This window comes from Schistocerca serialis, chromosome 9, assembly GCF_023864345.2.
Source record: "Schistocerca serialis cubense isolate TAMUIC-IGC-003099 chromosome 9, iqSchSeri2.2, whole genome shotgun sequence".
NCBI lineage: Eukaryota > Metazoa > Arthropoda > Insecta > Orthoptera > Acrididae > Schistocerca > Schistocerca serialis.
This window is the reverse complement of record NC_064646.1, coordinates 501977833-501997761: the sequence shown is the minus strand read 5'-3', so window position 1 is coordinate 501997761 and position 19929 is coordinate 501977833. Positions and strand designations below refer to the sequence as shown.

The window sequence follows — 19929 nt, the reverse complement described above, 5'->3', positions numbered from 1 at the left end:
AAGTTATGTTGTGAATTTGCTTTGTGTTGCCAAAGTACCTTTTGATTTGTGACAACTTATGTAGACTTAGATGATATCCAACAACGCACGAAGCTTATGCCAGGCGTAATGCCATCACTACAAGTCATGTCGGTAAGTTGGATGCTTCCACTATTCTAGTGTTTATGGCCTCAGTGTTGTGATTTTATTCGTGGTGTTGACCACTTGGCTGTGACAGGGAGATTATTTTATAATTTTTGTTTTGGGAGAATATCGGATTCTTAAATGCCATCAATTCCTATACTATCCCGTCATTAGAAGTCCAATGTGGGAGGTAGCAAATGCTATATGCTGCAAATCACAGTAGAGTTGTGGCACGTTAATGGTGTAAATTCATGCACAGATAACTCTCTCTCTAGAGTATCAGTACTGTCAGGTCGAGAGTACAAAGTTACAGCTGCATGAACTCTACGAATTCTGATCAAAGCATTTGTAACTTTGTGCAATTGCTGTAGCTCATGTACACCTACAAAACTGGATGACACCAAGCCTTGACAACACACACTGAAACTTTGATTTTACGAGTACATTAACGGATTTTATTTTTTTCATGATTCTACATCATAAACTTGTAGCCCTCGTTGAAAACTCACAACATCAATGCTAAGAGTTCTCCAATTCTACATTTCTTACTAGTAACACTTAGTTCAATTCTAAGTTCTTACTCAATGTCCTGCTTAACTTCATCCCATTTTCTTCCTATTGATATTTGATGTCACTGAAGAAGTTATATGAGGCTCAAAAGATGGTTTGCACCACAGGTGTTGGCAGAATTAACAGAATATTTTAGGCTGTAGTGGAGAGGGGAGACAAGCAAGAAGAAATGCTGATGTAATCCACGATCAGTGTTGCCAACACAACTTGCAACATTTAGCTTCACTGCGTGTTGCGGGAGCACCGCAGGCTGCAGGTAAAATCAGATGAGTTTAACAGGTCAAGGATGCACGATTGGACTTCTACGATGCAGAAACAACGGGTAGGTCTGCTATTCAGTAAAGCCATGCATTCCAGTTAGACTTCTGGCACATGTTACAGGCAGTTTCTTTAAGGAGCATTGTTGGTTAGGGTTTGGACATCAGTTATTTTCTCTCATGATCAACTGATGTATTTTGTTTCGTTTGACACTAAAAAATAAATAAATAAATAAAAACAAGTCAAATTAACACAAAATGGAAAAGGGACTAGCAGAGAATGTTTCACATCGACCTGGCATAATAAGTCAACACATTTCCATACACCCTCAGTCCAATTTTGAAGATCCCAAGCCCCCTGAAATTGTAATTTAAATTGTCTTTATGTCAATAAGGGGAATAATCAGGGGTCATCTGCTCCAAATTCTCACATTCAAGCCTGTTTATGAATGTTGTGCTCCAAATCCCTTGTGCCTGCTCCAGCATTGTGCTTTGTCATTAGATTTGCTACAGATTACTGCCCATCCTCCTCAGCAGAGCAGAGTGGACAAGACTCAAACTTTTATGTTCTGTGACGAGGTGAAGACATCCAACATCTTTTTGCCTACTTGTGGTTTCACACTCTTCAACATCTTTCCATAAATGCTCATGTCAGAGGCACACAATCAGCCAACCAGCTACGCCATTTCTGAGATGCTCAATTCGCATGTCATGTTGTTGTTAGACTGACTCCTCATTCACCTCTGCTCTGCTTATATATGAGGTGACTAGAAGTCCATTGACATTAGAAAATCACTACTTCACAGAGTAATGTAGGTAGAGAGGTAAAAAATTGACACACATGCTTACAGCGACATGACATTTTACTGAAACCAAAAAAGGGCACAAAATGACGAACAGCACTATACAGCATATCAGTAGGTATGGTGAGAAATTACCATTGGATGTTGTCTTCTAGGATCTCTAATCAGGTCGAACGATCATGGTAGACTTGCTACTTCAGGTAACCCCATAGGAGACTTGCGACTTCAGGTAACCCCACAACCAATCACATGGACTGAGGTCTGGGGAACAGAGGCCAAGCACAATGGAAGTGGCAGCTCAGCACATGATCCTCACCAAATGATGTGCACAAGATATCTTTCACATTTGTAGCAAAAGGGTCCAATCACAAGTGATGTGATACATACACACCACACAGCAACTTTCTCATCATATAATGGTGTTTCCACAACAGTTCTGGGATTTCCAGCAGACCAGATTCTGTACTGTGGTGTTGACAGACCTCAGAGCGTCAAATGGGCTTTGTCGGTCCACAATATGTTAGACAACCAGTTGTCATCTTCTCCCATTTTCTGAAGTGCTCAAACTGCAAACGCTCTGCACGTCACACATTCATGACGACCCTGGATTTCATGCAGATAGTGTTGGAGGGTATACCTTAGTGCTCTCCAAACGGTAGTGCTAGGAATTACAGGGCGACATGTGACTTCGCGAGTGATGACTTCACCGTACAGAGATGAACATGCTTATGTCTACATTTTGGTCTGAACTGAATGAGCAGCAATATAAATTGTGTCTGTTCGCCCACTATGGGGCCGATCATCTAAACAACCCTTGGCTTCCATTTTGTGATCATTTTCTTCATAGTAGCTCTTGTCACAGGACCTTTACCAACTCAAATCTCCTTCTTACAGTGAAAGGACTGTACGATTCCTGTAGTGGATTCTCTGGTCTGGTAGTGAAGGTTAACTAACAGTGCGTTTTCTGGTAAAGTCAACATGCCGTAACTGCTGGTGCATCTGCCACTCTGTCTCACTACAGCTCATAATATACAAGGTTCTCGTGTGGCATCATTGATGTGTTGCTGTTCAGTGCCATCTGTTGACCAATTTTTGCACTCGTTTTCAGTTCCAATAAAACCTCAACTCATATCAGACATATGTGTCAATTTTCATCTCTCTACCTGTATTATTCTGTGAATTAGTGCCTCTTCAAATGCTAATGGACTTTTGGATCACCCTGTCCTTTCCTTAGCTCGTCAGGAGGCTGCAGTCAAACGTACAATGGAGAGTGGTCACAATGTTTAGCCTCGTCATTGTATATCTGACAAGCAGACAAAAGCTCAATAATGTTAAAAGATGTATTCTGCTTAAAACAAGGTAACACATGTCAAAGTGCATTGTTCATCAACTATGTGATGAATAATGAATTGCTAAGGTATGCCATCCATATTCCACCATTATCTCCACCGATGCCACAAATGTGAAAAAGAGTACACTGACCTCAGGAACACAACACCTGGCTTTAATCATGCCCTCACTTCTTGCGAGCAGGAGCACTGGAATGCTGCTGCACAGCTTCGTTGCCTTCTGGAGAGGAATGTCCTCTTGAAATGAAGAGCACTGCAGAAAATGCACTATGAAAGGAACGGCTGTTCTGCCAGGACTGCTGTTAAGTTTTCTGAGGACATCTTGCATTTCGGTTCTCATCTGTTCCCTGTAATGGAAAATAAAGTTTCACTGAATAAAACATCGAAATAACAAAAAACATACATACAAAACTGTTATATAGTTCCCAAACCACAATTTCATATAAAAATTTAGTCACAACTTTAATTTCAGGAATTCCTCAAAACTTTGTGAAACAAACATTATTTACAAATGCTCATTTTGTCAAACAACACTAGCAATCTTTTCATGAAGAGATATTTGTATGACCATAATTTTGCTTTCATTTCATTCTGAAATGGCTTTCTCTTACCTTTAATGTGATCACGCAATGGGGAAAAAAATGATATTTCAGTTGAAGCTTCCTAGCACATTAAAACTGTGTGCAAGATTGGAATTCCAATCGGTTTTCTTTCTGGAAACAATCCCCTCAGTTATGGCTAAGCCGTCTCTATTAAGTTTGTACAAGATAATGATGAACTGACAGCAATTAATAGAGACATTTATAATTACAATACATGAACCAGATGTCATCATCATCGGGTACTGATGACTAATACAGGAGCTAGAAATCTCAATCCACTTGAAGCTGGAAGACAATTCTACAACAGGTTGCCAAATAATATAATGCAAATTCAGGGAAATCTTTTTTAAGGCAAAATGAAGCAGCTGTTAAATGAAAAACGTTTACATTCACTCGATTCTAATTTTTTATACCTCATTATATTAATGGGGGTAAATGTTAATATAATAGTATATAATGTGCTACTTGTTGTCTGTATTCATTATATGTATGGGTAGATATTTTTGTAAATTTACACAAACTGACAATGTTCAAGACTGTAAAGTTATTATGGACAAATAAAGATTAAAATATCTTACCTCGAGGAGTGCTAATCTTCCACGGTATGCAGGAGAAATTCTATGAAATCTGGAACATTGGCGGAAGTGGAGCTGTGAGAACCAGTTGTGTCACACTTGGATAGCTCAGTTGGAAGGGCACTTGCCCATGAAAGGAAAAAGTCCCTGGTTTGAAGCCCAGACCAACACACTGTTTTAATATAGCAGGAAGTTTCAAATCAGCTCACCTCTGCTGCAGAATGAAATTTCATTCTGGATATTTCTGGTAGTAACAAGGGCAAAGGAGACCGCAATTATATGACTGTATGTAAACAACACTTCATCCTGCCAGACTAGAAAGAATTATATGAGTGATTTGAAAGGAAGAGCAGAAACAAACCCTATTCAGTCACGAGATTGTAAGGTAACTACAAGATGACCATTAACGGAACTGCTTTTGCAACCACAGGCACAGACTCCATAGGGCCTGTGGTGGCCCGAGCTCCTCAGAGGACTTGGAAGAGCAGTTGAACAGAATGGACAGTGTCCTCAAAGTAGGGTATAAAATGAACATCAACAAAAGCAAAACAAGGATAATGGAATGTAGTCGAATTAAGTCGAGTGATGCTGAGGGAATTAGATTAGGAAATGAGACATTTAAAGTAGTAAAGGAGTTTTGCAATTTGGGGAGCAAAATAACTGATGATCGTCGAAGTAGAGAGGATATAAAATGTAGACTGGCAATGGCAAGGAAAGCGTTTCTGAAGAAGAAAAATTTGTTAACATCGAGTATAGATTTAAATGTCAGGAAGTCGTTTCTGAAAGTATTTGTATGGAGTGTAGCCACGTATGGAAGTGAAACGAGGACGATAAATAGTTTAGACAAGAAGCTTTCGAAATGTGGTGCTACAGAAGAATGCTGAAGATTATATGGGTAGGTCACATAACTAATGAGGAGGTATTGAATAGAATTGGGGAGAAGAGGAGCTTGTGGCACAACTTGACTGGAAGAAGGGATCGGTTGGTAGGACATATTCTGAGACATCAAGGGATCACCAATTTAGTATTGGAGGGCAGCGTGAAGGGTAAAAATCGTAGAGGGAGACCAAGAAATGAATACACTAAGCAGATTTAGAAGGATGTAGGCTGCAGTAGGTACTGGGAGATGATGAAGCTTGCACAGGATAGAGTAGCATGGAGAGCTGCATCAAACCAGTTTCAGGACTGAAGACCACAACAACAACAACAACAACAACAACAACCGAAGTGTGGCTTCCCAATTGAATAAACAGTGATATGAAAAAGGCTGTTTAGCTATTGAGACAATTTTTACTACCGTGCAACTTCTATGTCGACATGGACTAGCAATTAGAGAGCACGAATATGTAAACTCAAATTTTTTTCAATTGTTGGAACTTCGAAAGAATGGCACACCTGAGTTTAAAGATTGGTTAGGGCGTTCGGGGTATAAGTGGATGTCCCATGATATTCAATATGAGATCATTGATCTACTAGGAAAGTCTTTGTTGAGAAAGGTATTGGTTTCAATGAAGAAGACTGAATATTTTTCTATTATGGTTGATGAAACAAGTGATTCTAAGATTCACGAATAAGTGTCATTTTGCATTCATACTGTCGTTGACGCCATAATCATCAACAAAGACTTTATTGGCTTATACGAGACCCCCAACACTGAATCACAAACTCTGTTTAGTATTTTAAAAGAAGTTTTTACTCATCTTAATTTGTCAATGGATAACTTAAGAGGACAGTGCTCTGATGGTGCCTCGAATATGAGAGGTAATTTCAAAGGAGTAAAAAAGTTAGTTTTGGATATACAAGCAAAAGCACGTTATGTGCACAGCACTGCTCACAGTTTAGACTTGGCAGTTGTAGACAGTCTCTGCCATCTTACGTTTATGAGAGGACTCAATAAACACCGTAAGGGAATCCAACAAAAGGATGGAACTTTTCAGAAGCATACGCTGTGAGAGCGCCAGCAACAAAGCTGGTCTTCCACCCCTTTGCCCGACTCTATGGACTATGCGAGCTTCTAGTATCTTGAGAATATTGAAAAACTTTGAAGATCTTCTAGTGTGTTTCGAAACATTTTCTGTGGAGGACAAAACAGAGGCACGTCACAAATGTGCAGGCTACCTTAAGTCAATGTTACAATTCAAGACTTATTTCTTTTTACATCTTTATTGCCATGCAATGAACCCAGCAGAGGATGTCAATGAAAAAATTCAATGTCCTCATCTAAGTGTTGCTGATCTGGAAAAAATACATGAGGACTTGATTTGTATATCGAATGGAAGGTGTGATAGTTTTTAACACTTCTGGGAATTGTGTTTGAGCTGTGGTAAAAATTGCTGTTTTGAAGAGCACGCCGCAGCGCGTAGTGTGAAGCAGTCACCCTCCGTTTCTGGCGGTGGCACCGCTGTGGCAGTCGCAGCTTTGGTGTCTCCCTCTGGTGGGAAAGGGGAAAGGTTGACTGTTGACGTGCATTTAAGGGGCGCTATGGACTCGCCGGTTGGTCAGTCTTGTCCCCAGCCTGCTAGTCTGTTTCTCGTCTGCATTTGTTAGGCAGTTAGTGTCTGTCTGTCGTTCGGAGTGCTAGTATGTCTGTTCCTGCATCTGAGTCTGTGCGTTAGGCCGCCAGTCTGCTCGAGTTTGTTCAGCCAATGCTCATTGGCGGTTGGATCAATCAGTTGGTCGGTCGTGCACTGAGACACAAGATGACTTGTCCATCTTGAGTGTCGACGCATGTGAGGCCGCCATGTGAGTCCAGTGGACTGCGGCGTATAGCGAGGGGTAGTGACTTCGCGGTCGACACAAGAGCAACAGGAGACAACCCGTATCATCAGTCGGGCCAGTGTGAGCTGTGACGCCACGACACGGGAGATCGGTGTGCCTTCCTGCGTCTGTTGAAGTGGCTGGCAGTGGACGGTTCAGGAGAGCGACTTGGGGGTGCTGTGCCAGGTCTTCTCAAGCAATCGCAGTTTATGAGAAGTTAAGAGATTGGTGATATCTTGCTTTATTTACTCTTGTTAAATTCTACTTGTTTTCTTGGTGAGGTCACCAGCCGTTTTGCTTTGGGGTCATCCCACCATTCTTCTCTGTTTGCCCACCCGTGGGAAGGTAGTAGTTTATAAATTGGGTGGTCTGTTTTTCCCTTGTGGAGTAGGGTGCGGGTTAGAGCAACCTGTGGTTCGGGTTGTTCGGTAATCTCCCTATCAATCTACCGTACGTTAGTAGCTGCCTCTGTCATATTTGTCAGATTTGGTACATTAACGAATTTATTGCTTGGAGTGTAGTGGCCTAACACCTGAAATATGTTTTGCTCTTTGGAAACTTTGATATTATTGCCTATGATCTTGAGAGGCGGTATCTGTGTACTGTAGAGCATCTTAACTATTGTTTGGCCAACCTTGTAGAATTTTACATAAGATTGCATTTCATGGGCTTTTACTTAAATGATCATTTTAGTATATAAAGTTGCCATCCTTTCACCGTAAGACTTTTCTTAGAAGTTAAAATCAAGTTGCACCTTCGGTGGCAAGGTTACGGAATCTAGGTGCTGATTATCTTTCATATTCAAGTTAATCCACGTATGATATTAACAGTTCTAATTCACAGTCAGGTTTTATATAAAGTTAAACACATTACTGCACAAGTAAATTACGACTGTTTTGACTGACACAGGTTTCACATTTGAAACCTTGGAACAGACTGACTTGAAATGGCTTCAGGTCCAGTGCTTAAATAGTTTTGCAAAAATGGCTAATAAAGTTTCACATTGTTAAATACATAATTTTGATAATTCACAATTAGAATTTTACACCTCAAATTAATTGAATAGTGCAGAAAAATTAGTTCTGGTCTGAACTTTATGTTACAATAAGTGTTTTGACTGAAATAAGCCTCCTTGATGACAAAACAGCTGAATAAGCAATACCATACAGGAAAGTGTTAATTACCTATAAAATAATTAGGTGCTGACTGTCCTACCATGTTTTGGAAATTAGCTACATGAATACTTTAAGGATTTCTATGGATCATTTTCCTAACTTCATCAGTAATATAGTAATTACATCTGTTTACATGACAACAATGTGACTGGAAGAGGGAATAATTACTGTTGGCTAACTGAACTGAGCTTCAGCAAAACTAGTTGCTTGAAACAGTTCAAATTAATGTAATTTAGCGAAGTTGGGCACAGACTTATACTCGGAATTACAGAATGACAGCTTTATCTTATGGCATGTGTCTCATTAACACTAATGATAATTAAGAAAGCAAGAAAAATATCATTTAAGGAGACAAATAATAGAACAAAATGGGAATGTGTCCCAGCTTGCTTTGCTACAAAATGTCATTTTGTACACACCAAATGGCAGTAATTCAGATTTTCACAAACTCATCTGCACCCATTTGCAGGTGGTCGCTCATGTCAGCACCAATGAAGTGTGTCTCTATGGATCGGAGGAAATCCTCTCTGGCTTCCGGCGGCTATCTGATTTGGTGAAGACTGCCAGTCTCGCTAGCGGGATGAAAGCAGAGCTCACCATCTGCAGCATCGTCGACAGGACTGACTGCAGACCTTTGGTACAGAGCCGAGTGGAGGGTCTGAATCAGAGGCTGAGACGGTTCTGCGACCGTGTGGGCTGCATATTCCTCGACTTGCGCCATAGGGTGGTGGGGTTTCGGGTTCTGCTGGATAGGTCAGGAGTCCACTACACGCAGCAAGCGGCTACATGGGTAGCAGGGGTTGTGTGGCGTGGACTGGGCAGTTTTTTTAGGTTAGATGGCCTCGAGCAAGTACAGAAAGGGCAACAGCCTCAAAGGGTGCGGGCCAAGTCAGGACATGCAGGGACCAAGCAGCAATCGGTATTGTAATTGTAAACTGTCGAAGCTGCATTGGTAAAGTACCGGAACTTCAAGCGCTGATAGAAAGCGCCGAAGATGAAATCATTATAGGTACAGAAAGCTGGCTGAAGCCAGAGATAAATTCAGCCGAAATTTTTACAAAGGCACAGACAGTGTTTAGAAAGGATAGATTGCATGCAACCAGTGGTGGCGTGTTTGTCGCTGTTAGTAGTAGTTTATCCTGTAATGAAGCGGCATTAGTGGCAGAACAACTGAGAGAAAATTTGGAATACATTTCCTGTGAATTATTATGGGTGGAGGTTACACTCAACAACCGAGCTAGGTTAATAATTGGCTCCTTTTACCGACCTCCCGACTCAGCGGCATTAGTGGCAGAACAACTGAGAGAAAATTTGGAATACATTTCACATAAATTTTCTCAGCATGTTATAGTCTTGGGTGGGGATTTCAATTTACCAGATATAGACTGGGACACTCAGATGTTTAGGACAGGTGGTAGGGACAGAGCATCGAGTGACATTATACTGCGTGCACTATCCGAAAATTACCTCGAGCAATTAAACAGAGAACCGACTCGTGGAGATAAAATCTTGGACCTACTGATAACAAACAGACCCGAACTTTTCGACTCTGTAAGTGCAGAACAGTGAATCAGTGATCATAAGGCCATTACATCATCTCTGAATATGGAAGTTAATAGGAATATAAAAAAGGGAGGAAGGTTTATCTGTTTGGCAAGAGTAACAGAAGGCAGATTTCAGACTACCTAACAGATCAAAACGAAAATTTCTGTTCCGACACTGACAATGTTGAATGTTTATGGGAAAAGTTTAAGGCAATTGTAAAATGCGTTTTAGACAGGTACGTGCCGAGTAAAACTGTGAGGGACGGGAAAAACCCACCATGGTTCAACAACAGAGTTAGGAAACTACTGTGAAAGCAAAGAGAGCTTCACTCCAAGTTTAAATGCAGCCAAAACCTCTCAGACAAACAGAACCTAAACGATGTCAAAGTTAGTGTAAGGAGGGCTATGCGTGAAGCATTCAGTGAATTCGAAAGTAAAATTCTATGTACCGACTTGACAGAAAATCCTAGGAAGTTCTGGTCTTACGTTAAATCAGTAAGTGGCTCGAAACAGCAGATCCAGACACTCCGGGATGATGATGGCATTGAAACAGAGGATGACACACGTAAAGCTGAAATACTAAACACCTTTTTCCAAAGCTGTTTCACAGAGGAAGACCGCACTGCAGTTCCTTCTCTAAATCCTCGCACAAACGAAAAAATTGCTGACATTGAAATAAGTGTCCAAGGAATAGAAAAGCAACTGGAATCACTCAACAGAGGAAAGTCCACTGGACCTGACGGGATACCAATTTGTTTCTACACAGAGTACGCGAAAGAACTTGCCCCCCTTCTAACAGCCGTGTACCGCAAGTCTCTAGAGGAACAGAAGGTTCCAAATGACTGGAAAAGAGCACAGGTAGTCCCAGTCTTCAAGAAGGGTCGTCGAGCAGATGCTCAAAACTATAGACCTATATCTCTGACGTCGATCTGTTGTAGAATTTTAGAACATGTTTTTTGCTCGAGTATCATGTCGTTTTTGGAAACCCAGAATCTACTATGTAGGGATCAACATGGATTCCGGAAACAGCGATTGTGTGAGACCCAACTAGCTTTATTTGTTCATGAGACCCAGAAAATATTAGATACAGGCTCCCAGGTAGAAGCTATTTTCCTTGACTTCCGGAAGGCGTTCAGTATAGTTCCGCACTGTCGCCTGATAAACAAAGTAAGAGCCTATGGAATATCAGACCAGCTGTGTGGCTGGATTGAAGAGTTTTTAGTAAACAGAACACAGCATGTTGTTATCAAAGGAGAGACATCTACAGACGTTAAAGTAACCTCTGGCATGCCACAGGGGAGTGTTATGGGACCATTGCTTTTCACAATATATATAAATGACCTAGTAGATGGTGTCGGAAGTTCCATGCGGCTTTTCGCGGATGATGCTGTAGCATACAGAGAAGTTGCAGCATTAGAAAATTGTAGCGAAATGCAGGAAGATCTGCAGCGGATAGGCACTTGGTGCAGGGAGTGGCAACTGACCCTTAACATAGACAAATGTAATGTATTGCGAATACATAGAAAGAAGGATCCTTTATTGTATGATTATATGATAGCAGAACAAACACTGATAGCAGTTACTTCTGTAAAATATCTGGGAGTATGCATGCGGAACGATTTGAAGTGGAATGATCATATAAAATTAATTGTTGGTAAGGCAGGTACCAGGTTGAGATTCATTGGGAGAGTCCTTCGAAAATGTAGTCCATCAACAAAGGAGGTGGCTTACAAAACACTCGTTTGACCTATACTTGAGTATTGCTCGTCAGTGTGGGATTCGTACCAGATCGGGTTGACGGAGGAGATAGAGAAGATCCAAAGAAGAGCGGCGCGTTTCATCACAGGGTTATTTGGTAACCGTGATAGCGTTACGGAGATGTTTAGCAAACTCAAGTGGCAGACTCTGCAAGAGAGGCGCTCTGCATCGCGGTGTAGCTTGCACGCCAGGTTTTGAGAGGGTGCGTTTCTGGATGAGGTATCGAATATATGCTTCCCCCTACTTATACCTCCTGAGGAGATCACGAATGTAAAATTAGAGAGATTCGAGTGCGCACAGAGGCTTTCAGACAGTCGTTCTTCCCGCGAACCACATGCGACTGGAAGAGAAAAGGGAGGTAATGACAGTGGCATGTAAAGTGCCCTCCGCCACACACTGTTGGGTGGCTTGCGGAGTATAAATGTAGATGTAGATGTAATAGCTGCTTGTTGACTACTCACAAAATTTCATTCTATTGTAGCCTAGCAACAGCACAAAGCATGGTGTAAGTTACAACACCAACAAAGAGACATATGATTACAATGAAGTTTATGTCACTGATTAGGGATGGGGTAATACATATGAATTACAGAACTGTACATATACTCGAGTCAGAATTCAGTACTGTGTAAAGTTGCCACTTGCTGCAATCAGATCCTCTAAATGTCGTAGCATGGAATTGAAGAGGGCCTGGATATGCTGCTGGGGAACACCTTAGCATGTGGTCTGTAGGTGCTTCCATGAAGAATTGAGAGCAGTTGCAGGAACAGGTTACCAAAATACCATATCCCAAACATGTTCAACAGATGACCCATCAGGTAAATGTGCAGGCCAGGAAAGCAGGCATAAACATTATTTTTCGAAGAAGACTTGCAAATTCTTTGCCCTGTGTGGCCAGGCTTAGTCATTTTGAATGGTGGCATGTGGAGCTGCCTGCAACAGGCATAGTGTCTTAGGCTCTAAAACTTCCCTGATGTAGTGAATGCTATTCAGACTGCCCTCAGTATGTAGAAGGCAAGACTGCACGTTATAGCTAACAGTCACATTTGGCATTTTTCCCCTACGTCACTCTCAACAATGAAATGTGGTCCACTGCATTCACTATGGCAGCATGTAACATGTACATGGCAATCGCAGTAGGACGAGTTCAAGTGGGACTCTTCCACAAATGCTGCATTCTGCCACTCAGCATGTCAGTGACAGTGATCCCATGCCCGTTAGTCTGAGGTGCTAGTGGTTCCTGGTCAGTGTAGCTGACACAATGGCTCATGTGACACCAGTCCAGCCCTCAGCAGACAGCATTGTTTCATCAGTGCAGACATGCCTATACATGTGCAGTAATCCAACATCGAGCTGGCACTGTCAACAGAGCTGTTACATCAGTTAAGGCAGTGCGGATGTGATTAGTAGTCATTCTGTTCTGTGATCACACTGTGTACCAATTGGCACTTGTCGACAGTTAGCGCGTTCTCAGGGTATGCCACCTAAATTTTCCTCACAGTGCAGATAACTATCTTCAAAGAGAGAAAACTTGAGCTGTTCCTTCCTCTATTTTCTTATGATACAATCACAAAAGTGTTTCACAATGCTGTAAATAATTTCAATCAGCCAGTGATCACCATCAGACTAAAAGCTCATACTGCAAATGGTGGTGTGACATTCCTATTACGTTGTCAACATAAGTTTATTTGATATAGTATGCTGATAATGCTATGGAAACATTAAGTTACCATTTGCAGTATAATATTTTAGTTTGATACTGATTACTGACTAGCTGAAACCATTTACAGCACTGAGAAACACTTTTGTGATTTCATCATAAGAAATTAAAAGAAAAAAAAAATCAACTGATCACTTAATCTACACCTACAATGCGTCACCATTTTCCATTTTGTTCATCTTCTGTTCCTTACAGCATTATCCCTCATTTTTTATGCTCTGTACTAATAATTATTTCGAAGACTTACGTTAATAGTTGCCTCGATTGTTGTTTCATTCTCGTTTTCAGGGTCTCTAAAATTTCTGAACATTTAACATGTGTAATATACGGCATACACCTGTTAGCTTCATTTCTAAGCTTGTGTATAATAACTTGCAAACTAGAACTGAGGCTTTCCTGAAAATAAAAACAATAATCACAATATTTATGCAAAACATACAGCATTTACATTAGTGACAGCAATATGTGAAAGGCAAAGGAAAAAAAGAAAAAATAATTGATATACAATGTCAAACTGTCCCTCTGAGCTTTTTCCCTTGTTCTCATCTTTCCTAAAACCAATAAAATGTTCAACTTAGTTGGGATACACACAGTGCTTACAAACTTATCAACACACAATTAAATCCTTTCCTTTTATTCAAGCATCTGAAATATGCACCCCATTAAGTAGTAAACAAACCAATAAAACTTTTTTTTTTTTTTTGGCAAATTTTGAGTCATATTACAAGGATTTTAAAGCATTATGTCTCTAATTATAATTTCTTCGGTTTTGATATCACATACAATTGGTTCAAGTTCTGCAGATATAATAGACAATTTGTTACTTATATGCAATCAAATTCATGGATAATACTAAAAATTTTTGTACAATAAATTTAATTAATTAGATTAAAAAAAATGAAAAGTCCAGGCTGGAATAATGGTACGGAAAGCAATGGTCACGACCCACATACAGAAAAGGCATTGAGTCACAGACAGGCACAGTGAAACAGACTGCTAGAATATAAAAGTCCTCCCTCCTGCACTGGAAAATGACTGTCTCTGAATGGGCAGCAGTCTGGTGGGATGGGTGGTGGGGCTAATGAGGAAGCACGAGGTGTGGAGCTGGGGGAACAGAGGGAGGAGATGCTGGCACTGCCTGGAAGATCCTGCAGGGCTCGGTGGGGCTGATGGAGGGGCAGCGTTTCTTCTAGAAAGAGCAGACAAGTGGTCATTAGCATCTCACTTAGGCAATGGATTAACATCAGTACAATGGACGTAGAGGAATTAAGAGCAAAGTTTAAACAGATTGTAAATTGTTGTCTCGAGATATATGTGCCTGGTAAGTGTTTGAAGAAAGAGAAAGACATGCTTAAAAACTAAACTCAGGAAACATTTGAGGAAGCAAAGGCTGCTGCACTCTCAGTTCAGAAGAGAACGCATAAATGATGACGGGCAAAGCTTATTAGAGATTTGATTGTCTGTGAAAAAATCTATGTGCGAAGTGTATGACAACTACCACCATCACACCTCAGCAAAAGATCTGGCTGAGAACCTGAGAAAATTCTGGTCTTGTGTAAAATCATAAAGTGGCTCTAATACTTCCATCCAGTCACTCGTCAATCAGTCTGGTGCGGCAGCTGATGATACCAAAACTAAAGCCACATTAGGAAATCGTTCATGCAGGACAATCATACAAATATAACATCATTTGACTGCTGAATAGACTCCTGTGTGGATGCCATAGTAATAAACACCCCTGGTGTAGAGAAACAACTGAAAGAGTTGAAAACAAGCAAGTCTCCATGTCTGGATGGAACCCCAATTTGATTTTACAAAAAGTACTCAACAGTGTTGGCCTGGCGCCTTACTTAGATTGCATTTGTCACAAATCTCTCGCCCACAACACAGTCCCAAGTGACGGGGAAAAAGCAGAGGCGACTCCTGTATATAAGGTTGCAAAATTACAGACCAACATCCCTAACAACAGTTTGCTGTAGGATTCTTGAACATATTCTCAGTTTGAACATAATAAATTTACTTGACGAGGAATGACTTATGCCCACAAATCAGCTTGGTTTTAGAAAGCATTGTTCACGTGAAACTCAAGTTTGTCCCTTTCTCACATGATATACTGTGAACTACAGATTAAGGGCAACAGGCATATTACACATTTATAGATTTACAAAAAGCATTTGACAATGTACCCCACTGCAGACTGTCGACAAAGATCTGAGCTTATGGAACAGTTTCCAATATATGAGTGGCTCAAAGACTTTTTAAGTAACAGAATCAGTCTGTTGTCTTTGATGGTAAGTGTTCATCAGAGACTGAGGTATCGTTACGGGGTGCCCTATGGAATTGTGATAGGAGCACTATTACTTTCTATAGACATAAATGATTTGGTAGACAGGGTAGGCAGCAATCTGCAGTTGTTTGGTGACAATGCTGTAGTGTACAGGAAGTTGTTGAAGTTTAGTGACTGTGGGAGAATACAAGATGACTTGGACAAAATTTTCAGTTGGTGTGATGCATGAAAGTTAGCTCTAAATAATAGTAAAATGTAAGTTAATGCGAATGAGTAGGAAAAATAAATGTGTAATGTTCAGACAGAGCAATAGCAGTGCCCTGCTTGGCACAGTAACATCATTAAAATACCTGGGCACAATATTGCAAAGCAATACAAAATTTAACAAATATGTGAGGAACACGGTAGGGAAGGAGAATGATCGACTCTGGTTTACTGGAAGAATTTTAGGAAAGTGTGGTTTATCTGTGAAGGAGACCACATAAAGGCAACTAGCACAATCTTTTCTTGAGTACTGCTCGAGAGTTTGGGATCCACACCAGGTCAGACTTAAGGAAGACTTCGAGGCAATTCAGAGGTGGGCTGCTAGGTTTGTTACCAGTACGTTCAAACAACATGCACGAATTAGAGAGATGCTTTGGGAACGCAAATGGGAATCCTGGGAGGCAAAGCAACATTCTTTTTGAGGAACACTACAGAGAAATTTTAGAGAAATAACATTTGAAGCTGACTGCAGAATGCTTCTACTGTCGTCAACAAACATTTCGCCTAAGGACTACAAATGTAAGGTACATGAAATTAGGGCTCATACAGAAGCATATAGACAGTTGTTTTTCCTTTGCTCTATTTGCGAGTGGAACAGGAAAGGAAATGACAATCAGTGGTACGGGGCACCCTCCACCACTCATCCTATGGTGACTTGCGGAGTATGCACTCAGATGCAGATGTAGAAAAGGGAGAGAAGAGAAATAGGGAAGGGGAAAGTACTTGTAGGTGCATTGGCAGGAAAGACGGCATGTTTAGTACTGGAGTGGTAGCAAGGAAGGCAATAAGTAGGTAGGAGACAGGAACAAGAGAAGGTCTGGCTGGGAGGGGGAAAAAGTTCATAAAATCTGATGATGATAGGAAGAATCCAGATGACAAGGGCTGTGAAACGATCATTACAGTAAAGCACATCATGCTGGGCAACACGTTCAGCAAATAGGTCTCTAGGCCACAGTTTGGCGATGACCATTAATGTGAATAGAGAGCTTGTTAACTGTTAAAAGTGACATAGTGGTTGCCGCTTAGTTGGTAGATCACATGGTTGCTTTCACAGGTGGACTTGCCTTTGATGGTGCAGGAGATGCCAGTGATCACTGGAGTAGGTGGCAGTCAAAGGATCTATGGGACAGGTCTTGCATTGGATCTATTGCAGGGATGCGAGAAATGAGGCAAGGGGTTGGGAGCAGGGCTAGAGTAGGGAAAGGTAAGCATATTGTGTAGGTTTGGTGGGTGGCAGAATACCACTGTGGAAAGGGTGGGAAAGATGGTGGGTAGGACATTCTTAATTTCTGGGCACGATGATAGGTAGTTGAAACCATGGTGGAGAATGTGATTCAGTTGGATCAGTCTTGGGTGGTACTGAGTCACGAAAGGAGTGCTCCTTTGGGGCTGGACAGTGGCCTTTGTGTTACTTACTGTAGAAAAAGAACTTTGCCTAAAAGCTTTAATACTTGAGCAGTCTTTTTTGTAGTACCTTTCTGTGACTGTGTGCCTGCTCTACGTGGTGACTAGCAATCTACACTTTCCATATTGTTGTAGTTAATCAGATTTCTTTTTCATAAATAATTTAGGGGACACACACACACACACACACACACACACACACACACACACAGTGTGCACCTATGCACCTATATTGTGTTGGCTTGACACACAATGAGCACTGTGTACCCAATCAGGACAATATACGAGGGTGGTTTGAAAAGTTCTCAGAATTACCACGAGAGGTCAGTGCTGGCGCAACGAGTTGTTCACGTGATATTCATTGGCCTGTTGCCTGTAAACACGTGCCATGTCAGTGCTCTTCGAAGAGAGCTGTGATGGTGACGTCGCTCTGTTGTTATTCCTGCATAGTTATTTGCGAAGATGGAGAAAATTGAGATCTGAGCAGTGATTAAGTACTTCGTAAAGAAAGGTATGAAAGCAAAGAAATTCATGCTGATTTTCCAGAATACACTGGGGGCTCTGCTCCTTCATATTCAACTGTTGCCAAGTGGACAAATGAATTCAAATTTGGTCGGGATAGCTCAGATGATGATCCATGCAGCGGTCGGCCAAGATGTGTTACTACTCCAGAAATCATAGCAAAAGTGCACAAAATGGTCATGAAGGATCGCCGACAAAGTGCGTGAAATTGCTCACGCTTGCCAGATGTCATCTGAAAGGGTGTATCACATTTTAACTGAAGAATTAGAAATGAAAAATTATCTGTAAGATGGGTGCCATGATTCTTGTCGCTGGATCAGAAACGCATGAGAATGGGTATATCAGAACAATGTTTGGCCCATTTTAGGAGAAACGGACAAGATTTTTTGCGCCAGTTTGCAACCACAGATGAAACTTGGGTTCACTACTATACCCCAGAGACAAAACAAGTCAAATCAGTGGAAACCTGCTAATTCCCTGGCACCAAATAAACCAAAGACAATTCCTTCGTTGGGAAAGGTCATGACATCACTGTTCTGGGATGCGAAGGGGATTCTGTTTGTAGATTATCTCCCCACTGGGCAGACAATTACTGGAGAATACTATGCTAACTTTCTGGATAAATTGCAACAAAAGATATGCAAAAAAGGTCAAGTTTAGCAAGAAAGAAAGTCATCTTCCATCAAGGCAATGCACTCCCAGCCACATGTGCCGCCACCATGGCAAAATCACATGAACTAAGGTGTTCACCGGATATTGCTCCATCAGACTTACATCTCTTCCCAAAACTGAACATTTTTCTTGGAGGACGAAAATTCACTTCAAACAAAGAACTGATAGCTGGAGTTGACAACTATTTTGTAGGCCTGGAGGAAACTCATTTTCTAGATGGAATCAGGGCACTGGAACATCACTAGACAAAGTGCATTAATCTACAAGGAGACTACACTGAAAATTAAAAAGTTTCAGTGATGTAAGTACTTTTTTTCTATTCCATTCTGAGAACTTTTCAAACCAACCTCATATGTGTTTTTGTGTGTTTATTTGTACTCTAGCTTTTCAAAGAATTTTTTTCCAAAAGCTAGAAAAGATTTCATTCTTTTTCGTGTGTGTAGTTGAGAACTAAATGCTTCTGCTATTGGGTGAGTGGTAAGTACAACATTACTTACTTTCAACTAAAACCTTCCTTACAGATTTCTTTTTCACTGTTTTCAAATGACAATCTATGTAATAATGGCCAGAGTGACCAATATAACTTCAGTAAAAAACATTCAGGGACAGCTAATAACTACACAACAAATAGTTGTGACATACCAAGAGACAGTGTTACTTGGTAGCAACAATGTTTAGACTGTTAAAATGAGACATTCTGAAGTATATACACAGTCAGATAGCCTAATATTTTATTTTACTTTACTTAAGTTTTATTCAAGATTGCTTCTGTGCCACAACACAAGATAATATAATACAACTGAGAAATTTTAAAGAGGAAAGAAAAAAAAAGAGTAACAACAAAATGTTGAATTATGATGTTTCAGAATTAAAATAAAAATAATAACAATATTTAGCATACAAATTTATTTCAGTTTACAAATCTTAATAATGAGCGAGGAAAGGGGGAGGTAATGGCCATGGGTTATTAGTAGGAATCGAATAATATCACTTGACAAAAATGACTTGGGAACTGTAACTATAAACCATTGACTGGATAGTAAAAAAAAAAAAAACGGGGAAGATGCTTCTCTGTTAAAATCAACTTTTGTTCTGTAACAGTCACACACGAATGATATGAAACAGAATACAAAGAGACATGAAGTTCCCAGATGACTATTTTCATCAATAAACAAAAGCCATAAATTACTGACTGAACATTGCACTTATTAGTTTTCAAGAGTCTTGATGTAAAGGACACTTTGTGGAGTAATGTGACCACACGTCGAACAACAGATATAAACAAATTATTACACAATATGGAACATAAGTCTCAGATTTTTGAACTGATGCCTTCCTTGGGTGAAATGCTATTTAAGGATATGAAGACTGCTGTTACAATAAAAGTTCTTATACAGGTTCTCAATTTCTGGTAAAATTATCCTCTTTCTCTTCCTCAAACTGACATTAAATCAAGTTACAACATAATCATTCACAATTTAGGAGACAGGTGTGGTTTGACTTGGGTTTTTACAGTCAGCAGTGGATATGAAGGATGAATTCACGAA

The 19929-nt window shown here is 40.5% G+C and overlaps 1 protein-coding gene across 2 annotated transcripts in view; it reads right to left on the bottom strand.

Annotated features, from left to right (window-relative positions):
* The window catches only part of LOC126418780 (alanine--tRNA ligase, mitochondrial), an 85685-nt gene that overhangs the window by 8873 nt on the left and 56883 nt on the right, over positions 1–19929 (bottom strand). Inside the window, exons 11-12 of one of the 2 annotated variants that reach the window (XM_050085711.1) lie at positions 13481–13629; positions 3236–3449 (exon numbers count right to left, since the gene is read on the bottom strand). In XM_050085711.1, the coding sequence (XP_049941668.1) occupies positions 3236–3449; positions 13481–13629 (363 nt within the window). Of the gene's footprint in view, positions 1–3235; positions 3450–13480; positions 13630–19929 lie in introns of those variants that run through there. The other variant, XM_050085712.1, reaches the window with a different exon arrangement.